Source organism: Rhea pennata, chromosome 7 (assembly GCF_028389875.1).
Source record: "Rhea pennata isolate bPtePen1 chromosome 7, bPtePen1.pri, whole genome shotgun sequence".
NCBI lineage: Eukaryota > Metazoa > Chordata > Aves > Rheiformes > Rheidae > Rhea > Rhea pennata.
This window is the reverse complement of record NC_084669.1, coordinates 21398282-21411325: the sequence shown is the minus strand read 5'-3', so window position 1 is coordinate 21411325 and position 13044 is coordinate 21398282. Positions and strand designations below refer to the sequence as shown.

At 40.3% G+C, this 13044-nt stretch overlaps 1 protein-coding gene across 1 annotated transcript; it reads right to left on the bottom strand.

The window, feature by feature from the left end:
• Positions 1-4408: 4408 nt before the first annotated feature.
• Positions 4409-12818, bottom strand: LOC134143010 (cytochrome P450 2H1-like). Its single transcript, XM_062580623.1, has 9 exons — positions 12642-12818; positions 10376-10538; positions 9283-9432; positions 8310-8470; positions 7699-7875; positions 7112-7253; positions 6639-6826; positions 5170-5311; positions 4409-4675 (listed from the first exon to the last, which is right to left on the bottom strand). Exons 1-9 carry the CDS (start codon positions 12816-12818, stop codon positions 4494-4496), a joined length of 1482 nt encoding a protein of 493 aa, XP_062436607.1. The 3' UTR covers positions 4409-4493.
• Between the last annotated feature and the right edge of the window lie 226 nt (positions 12819-13044).

Below are 13044 nucleotides of genomic sequence, written 5' to 3'. Positions count from 1 at the left end.
TTCTCTTCTGTGGCACTTCCTGGCCAAAAAGATAGCAACAAAACAATGCAAGTGCTTGAAGGGAAGAACACAAGAGCACAGAGGAAGGGGAGGGTTGATGCAGGAGAGAGTCGGGGAAAAGTATGTCATCAAATTAGTCTGTTAAAACACAATGCAAAAAGTCAGAGGGAGGGGAAGCAAGTCTTGACAACTCGGACTATAACTACAAACCAGGGGCTGGATGTCAGCCTAGCAAATGCAGCTCATTAAACAAAAATGGGAAAGTTCAGTCCCAGAGCAGGATTTTCTCCTCAGTGTCCCTGAGGCATTTTTTCCCACCTGTTCCAGTGGGTTCCTCTGAAATCAGGTCCAACATTTAGAATAATATTTTATGGAAATGTCCTAATCTTCTGAATGAGGTCTTAAATCATTAGTAGAAACTGCAACATGTTCAGCATCTGAAAAATAACTTCTAGAATGGAGTATACTGTTTCATCTGGAGCTCTAGGTTCAGTAGAAGTGTTAAAAGTGGGATGCTAATCACAATTGTATAGTGGCCTAAAGATAAATACTATGCTGTGTTTACAGTTTTCTATCATAGAGCAAACATCTAAGCTGTGCTTAGTAACAGTAGCAGGCAGAAGATATTACTACATGATGAAAATATGGCCAGGTTTGTTACTGCAGTTTGTTAATGATTAATGTTTGTCTCTGGTTTCTGATATTACAGTAAAACAAGAGTGAACCTTAACACAGGTCACAAAGAATTTAAAGCAATTCATCAAAGTTGATGAAGTTGTGAGTCTGGCTAGCCCTTCCTTCCCTGCATTTACTCTCTGTCTGCAGAACTGCCTCACACACAGCTTGCTTTACTGCTTGCAACTCGGGAAACGAGGACTTTGGTGTTGCAGAACACCCACCTTTACTGCTTTGGCTGTACAGAGCTAACAAAATGGAAGCAAAGGAATGACAACTCCACCGTGACTGTGAAGTCAGCAGATGAATTAGCACTTGCAGCAGTTGAGGAGGTGTCATTTTTGTTGCTAGTCACTTTTCAAAATCAGTTGAGTGGTTATTCACCAGGATTTTCAGACATTTTGTCCATGGAAAGACCAGTTCCATTTTGCCTCCCAAAGCTTCTCTTCACTAGTCTTCCCTGGACTGTACAACCTAAAGCTTTGTTAAAGCTTAATTGCCGATAATGGTTACGCATGCTGCTAACCTGCTACATGTACTATCATTTTGTTTTGATGGTTATCATATAATGTCTTCTATATGAGAGGCTGCATTTTAGCCTATCAAGAGAGTCCAGCCCAAATGGCTTCAGAGCTTGTTAATTCCTGCAGTGAGAGAGCAGAGGACACGATGCTGTCAAGCTCGTCTTGCTCATCTTTATAGGGAATCTCTCTGTGTAGGTTTTCTCCTTTTCTTTACAAGTAGCATTTCAGAGAGCTGCAGATGAAATATGCTGGGAAGTTGGGGCAGGGGGTCACCTGGAATAGATGCTACAAGCTAAGCAAGAAAGTGGGTTATCTGTCTTTTGACACCAATTACCTGGTCTCCTTGTTTTGAAAAATGAGTGACCAAAGTGTGTTTATGTGTGGTGGAACTATTAACAAGGCCACACATTGCAGAAAGTAGAAAAGCTGTGTTTCTCAGACTGAGGGTGTTTGGTGGAAGAAGGGAGCCAGGTGAGGCACACTCTATATTGCATGAAAAATCGATAGTGCAAGTGTGAAAACTCTCTTCAGGTCCCTTAGCTTCAAGAAAGTTTGATACTTGTGTGTGTGTGTGTGTGTGTCAGTACACAAATGCTGTGAGTTACAGTTAGGACACGTGAAGAATATCTCTGGTGTATTTATGTGACAAACAGTAATTCCATTTAGAGAGGTGAGTTCCGGAACCAAAGTAGTACAGTGGAATTCATGTAAAGTGCTACAACTTCTTCCTATTACTCAGGCTACCCTGAAGAGTCAATATAACCCCAGTGGCTTTTATGTAGTATTGAGTATCACCTGTGTACATTGTTGTCAGGTGCTTTGAGGATATGTCTAAGATGATCTATTGGCTAGTTGCCACTAATGGTTGTGATCCTGGCCGTATGTTCCCAGCATTTGGTTTTTTGGGGGGGCCCTCGTGCTCATCTGAGCTTGAGGTGAGCCAGTGATCAGGAAAAGAACTTGTCGCACTTTAAAAAAAAATCTTAATGAAGTTAATTGTGTGCCAGTTTACTCCCTGCGTTATGCAAGTCTCTGAACAAAGGCAGCAGCTGGAGGACCTAGCCATGGAATTGCCCTACTATTAGGACTACAATATTCCACTATTGAGTAGCCACTAGAGCAGCTCTGCTGTACCACAAAACCATACCCTGATGGAGGTGGCCCTGATCTTTTCCCTGAACATAGGTATTTGCCATTTTCATTGTACAGAATCTAGTAATGACACTTGCTGAGCCAGTGTAGTATTAGTCTTGTGTTAGTGAGACTGTGATTCTTACTAGTGTACTGTGAAGCTGCCCACAAACTTCATGCTGGCTCAGGTGTGATCTGTTCTATAGCAGCCATTGTTAGAGCATAAAGCTGGCATAAAGGCACGAGGACGTACTATGGCTAATTTGATAGAAAAGTGATCGCATGGGACTGAGGATCTGAGATGGAGTTATTTCTCTTCCTTGCAGTTGCAGAAGCTATTTCTCCTGTACCTCTTGTTTAGTTTTCCAGGTATTACCTTCAGCAATACAGAGTGGTGGCAGCAGCTTCATTGATTTGCCCTCACAATCTTATGAAATTTTGAGATGGGCAAGAAGAGTATTGAGGAGCAAATCCAGGAGGAAGCTTGTTTTCTGGTGGAGAGTTTAAGGAACATACATGGTTGGAGACCCTGAAAGTGGGCATGAAGTGAGACTGTGTGTGGAGATTGCTGTCATCCTAGATAGTGACTTACACAACTCCAAACCAAAGCAATTGGCTTCATGTCCAGAAGATTACGAAAAAGCATGAAGGGGAAGTTTTAGATATGAACTTTGTACTTTCTTCTGTTTTAATTGGTGAGGAGACTTATGGCAGTAAACTAGATGACATTTTTATGTATCTTTCATTCATATTTCAGAGCCTTTGTAATGCTATGCTATCAACTCATGGTTTTGTCAAGAGTATTCCTGACTTGAGAGAAAAGAAGTTTTGGGTGCTTTACATAAGTAATTAATACCATTGTAATGTTACTGTTGCTGTATTTTTACACAAAGCACAGGTTCAGCTGCCTGTCTTCACTATTAATTATATGTTGCAGGGAATGTGATCTGGTCAAGAAATGCTGGTCTTGCATATGTACCTGTATGCTTGGCAACTTATACAAACTCTTTTTATCTCATTGTAAAATTGCTCTAGTGATCTTTACCTGCTTTATAAAGGTATGGAAGATGCAAGCTGCCATTCCTCCAGTAAATGGCACTGCAGGGGTCCCAGGATTGTTTTGGTAGAACTGCTGTATCCAGTGCAATTAGTTGTCTTGTTTTGTCACAATGGGCAACTCTGTAACTGCAGTCTGCATTCTAGTAGGTCTAATAAGGTCAGTCCAGCCTACTCTCATATTGTGACTAGGAAGGAAAGTTTTTTAGGTCATAGACCAGTGCAGTCTTCAAACCAGAATACATTTCATATAAATGAGTGAAAATAGTCATGTATGTAGAAGTCTGGGGAAACATTTGGGAGTCAAAGCTATGTGCAGGCAGGTTATCCACCCTTTTGTCTAGGATTTCAGAAAAACAACAATCCAGTTTATTGCCTTTTCTTTATTTTACAACATAAAGTGTAATTTCCTGGACCTTTATTAGAATCACATAAGAGGGGACCCATCTGCCTAGTCATCAGATAAACGCCATTCCCACCAAAGGAGAGGATATATATTATTGCAAGAATGCAGTGTCTGGTGAGCCCTTCAGGATGGAAGACTGTCATCTTCTGACAGAAAAACTGGTTCTACACAGTTTGGGCTTGCCATTACAAATAGATCACACATGAAAAGAAAAGAGAGAAGAGAAGAGAAGAGAAGAGAAGAGAAGAGAAGAGAAGAGAAGAGAAGAGAAGAGAAGAGAAAAAAGAATCTACAGAGGAGAGACATATACCTCAAGCAGTTTCTGGTGTCTAGGAAAACTCTAGTATAACTCTGTTCCTGCTGTGCTGAAAGGATCAAGTGATACAGACAGCAGTAGCAGGGCTCTGAGAGCACTAACACATACCCTGACATTTCAGGATGTCAGGAACCAGATAGGAACCTGGATTAGGTGAAGTAGAAATGGAAGAAAGCTTGTATAGTTTTGCCATAGGGAGCTGTCTCCTTCCCTGTGCAACCACCTTAGCACTGGATACATACAAACATTTTATTCTTCTTAGTATAACATTTCTCTTGATGAAGAATCTAGCAAATGGTCTCAGTGTTTCAGTATTTCCAGGTTAGAAAATGATTGTCATTCAACCAGAGATTTCAGGAGCTTGGGAGTTGGCAACTGTACTTAGTTAACGTGGAAGAAAAGAGAGTTCATAAGGTTTGGGCATATTTGCAAATGAGCTGATTATTGGGGAAATGTCAAGGTCCTTGTGATCCATAACAGGTTTCAAAGTAAAATTCTGCAGGATGACTGTAAAAAATATGAATAGCTCCATCCGCGCCAAACCTTCTCCTGCACAGATGCGTTTTCCTGCCAGGAAAAATAAAGAAAAATGAGCTGATAGTGGAATATTTTTCTAGTAACTTATTGTAATCACTGCTTAATGAAAGTTCAGACATCTCAGAAAGAACAAGCAGGACTACAGCATTTGGAGGAAGTGAAAGAATTAAACTAGGGAGCTCAGTGTCTAGAACAATAGGGGAATGCTTGGTAGGCAAAGGCAATTTGAAGGTTTCAGTTGTCTCTCATGTCGTGCTGCTGTCTGATACTAAGTTTGGAGAGACAAGTGGCATGGCTGTGGGTTACTCTTCATGCATCTCTTCTTGTAGAATCCATTGGAGGAGCTTTTGGAATGGTAAAAGATGAAATCAATTGGAACTCTAGAGCAGGGCTTAGAGCTGCCTAGAAGTGACTGTTAACAGGAGATCACTAGACATCACTGTGTAGACCATGGTGACAGAGCCACTGAAATCTGAGTCTCTAGGAGAGGATAGTTTAGTATCTGAAATAGATAGAGTGCTTACCTGCAGAAAATGGCATGAAGTAGTCACTCCTTTTAAAGGTACCATTTGCATTTAAGAAATGTCCTGGGTCAAATTTTTCTGGATTTGGAAATTCCTTGCTGTCATATAGGACAGATCTTAGCATAGGGAATATCATAGTGCCCTGAATTAGCAAAGAGAGGAGAAGAAAGTTAAAGCAGAGACACTCTAAAGTACAGTGGCATTGAGAAGTTCTCTACATGGACCCATTATATACAGCCTTCAATAAGAAGTAGCAAGATTAAAATCGCATGAGACAAACTAATAGAACTCCAGAAGAGCCATCAGGGGAAAATCTTGGGTGAGATTTAAAGTATTTGGAAAAAAGTCTTTTTCTGGGCAAGAAAAGAAATTTACAAATGGTTGACTGAGCTCAACCATACTTGTTCCTATCTAAGAGGTAACTGGCGACCTATTTTTGCTGTTGCGATTCATTCAATAACAATTATTTTTATGACAAGTAAGAAACAGGAATACTGATTCATAAAGGTAAACACAGGTCTAGACCATTGCCAGTCTTAGTGCCTATTAATGCCTCCAAAGGACTGTTGGTTTTGAGGTATCTGCCTCCCTCCAAAGCTGACACTTTAATTCTCAACTATTTGGATTCACAGGCTTTGGTGTAGCAAGAGAATCAGCCTCAAAGTTTGTATGGAGACAATATCCAGCCAGCCCTGAAGTCCAGAGCAGGAAGCTCCAGCTCTTATTTGCTTTTTTCTTCTGTTCTATTTGCTTGTGTAAGCTCTGTGATCATCTCACAGATTATCTGAGAGGGAACAATGCAAAACTTAGCAGAGCTCTGAGCTGCTGAGGTCAGGGTACCTAAGTCTGCATAGGCGCAAGTGAGTTGAAAACACTACTGAGCAGCAAATTGCTCAGACGAATCTATCTCTATTTAATCCATAGATATTAGAAGGTTAGAAATACTCTTTCCCTAAGCAAGAGATTGCAGCTTGAAAAACACTGTTATTGATCGTTGATTCACGATCCTTTACTCCTCTACTCTGGAAAAAGCTAACAGAACTTCTTGCTCTAAAAGTAGTCAAAGTTTAACTATCTTAGGGTGACCATTCAGTGAGTAAAAATGTCTGCCACCAGTTTATGCAGAGATTAAGTATGGCAAAGATGCTTTGCAATGAATTTTAATGGTAAGGCTAGTTAGAATATTGAATAATTTTTCCAAATAATTTTAAAAGCTTGATTGCTTACATTTATGTGAAATACTAGAAAGCTCTATCTCCTACTTCACATAGCAGATGGAAACGCTTTTTTCAAATACAAAGGGCTGGAGCAGATAACTTCTAGAAATCCCTTCCAAACTAAATTATTTTATGATTCTGTATCACATTTCAGTGTGGTTGAAAAGAAAGAATATGATGAACAGAACACATCATGGCTTTGTTCTCTTGGGGCAAGAGATTACGAGGTTTCTCAGAAGCAGTGGAACTGACCTTGGGGATAAGATAATCTCTGAACTTGGTATCTTTGATCACAGTATGTGGGACATTAAATGGAATGAAATCCATGAATCTCTGAATTTCATGGATCACAGCATCTGTGTACGGCATCTTGCTCCGATCTGCCATGCAGGGGCTTCGGTCTCGGCCAATCACATGGTCAATCTCTTTGTGAATTTTCTCTGTTAGGAAATAAATAAGTGTTGAATGGACAAATCTCCCATCTGTTTGCCTAAGTCTTTCCTGTATTTACAGCAAAACCTGCTTCTGGCACAACAGGAATGTATGAATATACTGTGTACTAATACCCTTCTACTGTGACCAGAACTGAGACTAATACACATTCTATACTGTAAATAGATGTTTCCATAGTCAGGGGAACATTGCCACTTGCACTAAAGAAATGAGTCGTTCAATTTGATTCCATGATGTTAAAGTTTTCAGTTATTTATTCCCTTTTGTATTACCTTCTATCTCTGGGTGTTTCATAAGAATCAAAAGTCCATATTTCAGTGTGGTGCTGGTTGTTCCTGTTCCGGCAAAGAACAAGTCAATTGTGGTTCTGGTCAAGGTGTCAGTGGAAAATTCTGAATGAGCATTTCCTTTCTCCTGAAGAAAGAATTGGCAAATTGAGTGCAAAGCCTGAAAAATCTTTACAAAAAAAGTTGTATACCCATCATACATGGTTTTAGATACATCTAATGTCATTTTAGAAATACAGCATTTACTATCCACAACACCAATGATTACAGTATTTTTGCTGAATAACATCGCGAACCTTTTTTTAATATGGGAAGAATACTGACTTACATCAATCAGTCTTCAGCTTTCCTAACTTCGGCTAATGCTGCATGTCATTGTTAGTTCTATGTTTGTCTGTCTGAAAAATTCTTAGTAAGAAAATGGAGAGGACGGACTAAAGCTGATGTGCCCAGAAAAACAAATTTCTCTCTTTATTTGCAAGAGCAGTGTGCCCTATCATGGCTGTGAGAAGATGCTGGGATTCCAAATAGTGGTATTCTTGTAATCTAAAAAGGTATCTCTGTTACATTACCTGTTCCATTTTGATAAGAAAAGCGTCAATAAAATCTCGAGGACAGGTGGGATCCAGGGATTTCTGGTGGTCTGTTACGATTTCAGAAATAAATGTATTAACTGCTTCAATATTTTTCACCATTGTTTGATGAGGCCCAGGTAAGTGATCCAGGATAGTTGGGAAGAAATTGTATAACTGTAAAAATAAAATGATGGAAAAACATGTTATGGTTAATTTGAATATAGCAAAGTTTTCCCTTAACTGTGATTATGAAAATAAGATGGTTAAACCCATTTGGAACAGTAGGTCTTTATTATTCAACTGGACTTTAATGCCTTTAACAAAATTTATGCTGTCACTATATTCAAGGAAACACTTACTACATTTTGGTTACTTTTTGGTACATTTGGTTACTTTTACAAGGATATCCTCCTTTGAACTACAATAGCAAGTCCTTAAGGAAAAAAGACTCAGGAATTGGTCGCTTAACTGGCATTTGGCCTTCAAAAATCTTCTCTTACTTTAGGACGGGACACTCTAATTAAAAAATAATTACATAAATAAATATTCACTAATAAACTATTATAATTATTCACAAAACTATTAATGACATGAAACTTTGTACATACCATTGTTTGTATAGCATTCTGGATCCTGTTATTTTGCTCTAGCACATCAATTAAAGTCACAAATTTTTCATCCTTGTAATCAAACCGATCCCCAAAGACGATGGAGCAGATGATATTGGAAACAGCATGGACTAGGAAGCTGCTAGGATTGAAGGGCTGCTCTGGAACAAAACAATCTTACAGTCATTATTTCAATTCCTTGTTCCCTCCCCTGACTCTACTGGGAAGTTTTGCATCCATTTAAGATCCAGAATCACACAGTCTTTTGAGTGGATGATGAAGAGCTTATCCAATTTATTCTTCTCTACTTAAAGTGAAGATTTTCCTGTTTAAATGGTTTAAGTCTTTTGATCTGCTCTCAGCAGGACACTGGTCTGAGTGCCTTGGTCCCTCATCAGCTGATGTATGCCTGTCTAGTTTACAGATTGCTTATTAGAAATGGCCTTGAGAATCCCACAAAAAACAATGCTCATGGGAAACAGTGATGTTCCAGCATCCTTTTAGGTTTGTCTGCTTTTTCCCTTACAGAATAAACATGTGTGAAGGCTGGCTGCAGAAAGAAAACCTGTGAGTCCTGCTGGCACTGCAACTTTCAGGGGAGGTATTTAGAAGAACAGTCTAAGCATATCAGTCTTGGCTGATATGCTACCAGAAAAGGCTTTTATAGGGTGAAACCAATGGGGTTACCCTATGCCTTGCCCTAGAAAACAGCTTATAGTAGTCGCTGTCCCCATCATCCCCCCACTAAGAACTGGGAAGTATTGTCTAGTGTTCAGAAGACTGAACCCAAAACCTAATGCCTGAAAAGTAGTAATCCTGTCACCCAGTTCTTCAAGATCCCTTGGATTAGGGAGCAAAAACAGCAGCCATATGCCCACTTCCTGTATGATGCACTTGGTGAAACATCTCCACATCCTTCACTATCATTGCAGACATGCAGACTGTCCTAGCAGCCACAAAGTTCATGTCCTACCATGTTTGCTCTTGATCCTTTCCACCAGAAAACGAGCTTCTTCCTGGATCCGTTCTTCAATGCTCTTCTTCCCCATCCCAAAATCACGCAGGGTAGTGAGGGCAAATCGTCGGAGTTGCCTCCACGTTTCCCCATTGCTGTTCACAATGCCTGACAGAGAAAGGAAAAAGAGGCTTTGTGAGGAGACAGACTTTTTTCCTCTAGTAAGAGTTACATAGTAAATACTTGATACGCAAAGACACCTTTCTGTGAAGTTTTACTGCAATTGCTATATACCCGAAAACCTAACTTCTCTGCAGTTCTGGAGGTGGCAGATCTGATCATTCTGATTGCCCCAGGTTGAATGAAACATACGGGACAAAGGGAAGGAGGAGTACGAAGCAGTCTGTGAAAAGGATACTTGGGATGGTGTTCCTTGTTATGGGATACCACAAGGCTTTCTCTAAGAGCTCTGCTGAAATAATTACAAGAAAGAGATGTTTGTTTATTGTGGAGACTAAATGCACCTACTGAGGGTAAGGCTGGATGGAAATCCTGGGGATTCTGGTTTTCCTCTTGCTTTCTAGTCTTCTGTCTTCTTCATACAATGGAACCTGCAGCACACTCTGGTATAGCTGTTTACTCAGATAAATACCATACTGGGAACTGCCCTGCTGAATGAGCCCAGGGCCTAGCTTTTACTGGCACAGCCTGTATTTAACTTCTCTTTATTGTGCTTTGGAATTTGACTTTTGCTGATTCCTTAGTGTTCTATGTAGTACTAATATTTTCAGAGATGAGAGAGTAAAAGAAAGATCTTGCAGGCATACTTTATGAACAAATTTTTGGCCAGAAATTGAAGACTGCTGAGAAAACAAGGAACTCAATGAAGCCAGCTTAGGGCCTTAAATAGCTTTAGCGTGAGTGTGTGTGTGTGTATGTGTGTGTGTGTGTGTGGCATTCCCATTTACTCAAGGATCTGAGTAGAGAATTGGGCTGTTTGTCTTTCACTCTTCATACCCGACAGTAATAAACAAAACATACTGCCTCCTTCACTGCCTTCTCAGCTGTTTCCTGAAGCACTGAAAGCATGCTAAGATTACCAGGAACATACCTGTGCCCTGGAAGAGTTTGTCAAACAATGGTAGAATGCCTCTTCCACTGAAATCATCTCCCTGATCAATCAGAGCTTCTTTCACAACATCATAGCCATACAGCACCACAACCTCTTTTGGGCCTAAACGTATTGTAAAGACAGGACCATACTTCCTGCTGAGCTGTAGGAAAAGACCACAAAGAACATCACATCGGAATGTCAATCAAGCAAAAAGAATTTCATAGCAAAGTGATCTGATGAGTGATGTGCCGTTGTCCAGCATTGTTGAGGCATGGCACTGACTAGCAGCAGTGTAGAGATCTTGGTAAACCATAAATTACAGCCAGAGGAAGAGTTGTACAAAAAGTAGGTAGTATGACTGGAAATAATGAGGTGCTAGGTCCAAATCACATAAAAAGAAATGATTCTTCACAGGGCCTTCAGGATAGTCTGGAACTCCTTGCTACAGGGTGGATAAAAACAGTTTACACAAGCTCAGAAAGCAGCTAGACATGCTCACAGAAGTCCATGAAGGATTTTTGAACACTAACATACCATTCTTGTCTTTAAAAGCTCCTGGGCCACAGATCTCTGGAAAATGGAAGAATATACCAGGGAAGAGTCTCTGACTCCTTGTGCTAGTCACATGTGCTTTCCCAGGCACTTGCTTTTGGCTTGCAGATGAGAAAAGGACACGGACTTTTGGTCTGACCTGGAACACCTTTTCTCATGTTCAGTCTTTAAGTGCAAGCTAGACAAAGTCCTATTTTTTGTAGTAGGAAACAGAATAACCTAGTGCTCTGAAATAAAATAGGATACTTAAAGAGTGCTCATGATTCTCATCATTCACAAGAACCGAGGCAAAAAGGAATTCCTGTGTATATGTTTGATGATGCACGCAGTGATGCTAGTCACCACTGCATTTTTTGCTCTGAAGAAGTGAATGGTCTGAGGCAGCTTTATCAGCCCTAGCACTTCATACAAAGGGTCTTTTTTTTTTTTTTTTTTTTTTTTTTAATTCTAGAAATATATGTGGATCCCACACCACTGTGATGGACAAAAAGTGTGTTCTCCTATGCATCAGTCCATAAAACTGCATAACAATGTCCTGGCTGGAGGCATGTAGTCATTGTAGTGGAAAACTTGGGATTGTACTTTGCTCAGCAGAATTTCAGTCACTCTTAAGGGTATGTGAAAGAAGAGTTGGAATAAATATAGGGTCAAGGTATTTAACCTACAAGGGTTTCTTGTGAGCAGTGCCCAGCACACACAGCTCTCCACAGACATTATTGTTTGAGGAACAATGCTGCTGGTATGAAGTTGCCATGTGGAAGCAGACAAATGAAGGCTGAACAACAGAGGTTGAAGTAGATGATTGCTGACGATGGTACTGAAAAGCCTTCTATTATATGAGCTATTGACCAATGTAGCTATGTTACCACTTCACCCTCCCCCACTCCAAGTATTCATTCTTGGCAAAATACTACAATGCCACCATGTTCCACGCTACTGGTAAAACCTGTCAATTTGCTGGGCCTGTAGGTGAAGCCTAGAGCTTCTCAATTGGTCTGATTTCTCAGCGATATTGGGATTTGCCCCTGAGGGTTTTCATCTGGTGCAGGGACCTCATTTCAAAGTGTCTGGAATCCCAGAGACCCTGCTCATCCATCCACCATCCTCCCCATGCAGTCGCATAAGTAACAGGTGCTCCAGTGGAACTCCTAACACATAGGTTTTGGTTGACAAATATGTACCATTAGCTGAGAGAAGAAATAGACAGCATACTTCACCTCCAAACTTTTCTGCTTTTCTCACTACATCTCCTCCCAGGAGATCATGTCTCCTAGGAAGGAGACATATATATATGCTCTTTGCCGCAAGGAAGAAGCAGCAGCAAAAAGAAGTGGGGAGTTCCTTCCCAAACCAGGACCAGGCCATGTTACTGGAGTGGTGTGGAGTCGAGCACAAGAATGCGATGAATATGAGAACATGAATACTACAACAGCATCAGTACATTGACTGCAAAGCTATTGCAAATTACAGTACTGTCGTGAGCTCAGCAGAGCACTCATCATTATTATGCTCATTATAATAGACAATATATAGATTTTAAAAGCACATATTTCTGAGAAACTTTTTTTTTCTGTTTTGAGTCTCACATTTGGTCAATGCAGGCTTGCATGACCAAATGACATTGTCTGTTGCATTTAGCTGAGAGCCCATCTGTACTGGACATTTTAAATGCAATGGAGACAACATAGGAAGAGAAGAGACAATCTCTTACCTTCTCCAGGCTTTCAGGCAAGTTATGTGGGTTCAGATGGAACATGCTTCCAACAAAGGGGAGTGCAAAAGGACCAGGAGGCTGCTTCCCTGTTCGAGATTTACTTCTCCATGCTGAAAAGAGAAGGCATGAGAAACAAGTCATCAAGAAAACAGTGGTCATTCCCAGGGGCTCCATGGTTGGCCAAAGAAAAGGTGTCAAATTTCAGAAGAAACTGAAGTTGGACCCGCAAATCCGCTTTTATATACATATATATATATATATATATATGCTCTAGCACTGAAGCACATGGAAAAATCAGCCAATGGCACCTCTCTGTTTCTGATGAGTTTGGGAGATTACTTATTAATCTGCATGAGATAAAAATGAACAAACTAAGAATGAAGTAATTGTTTACATACAC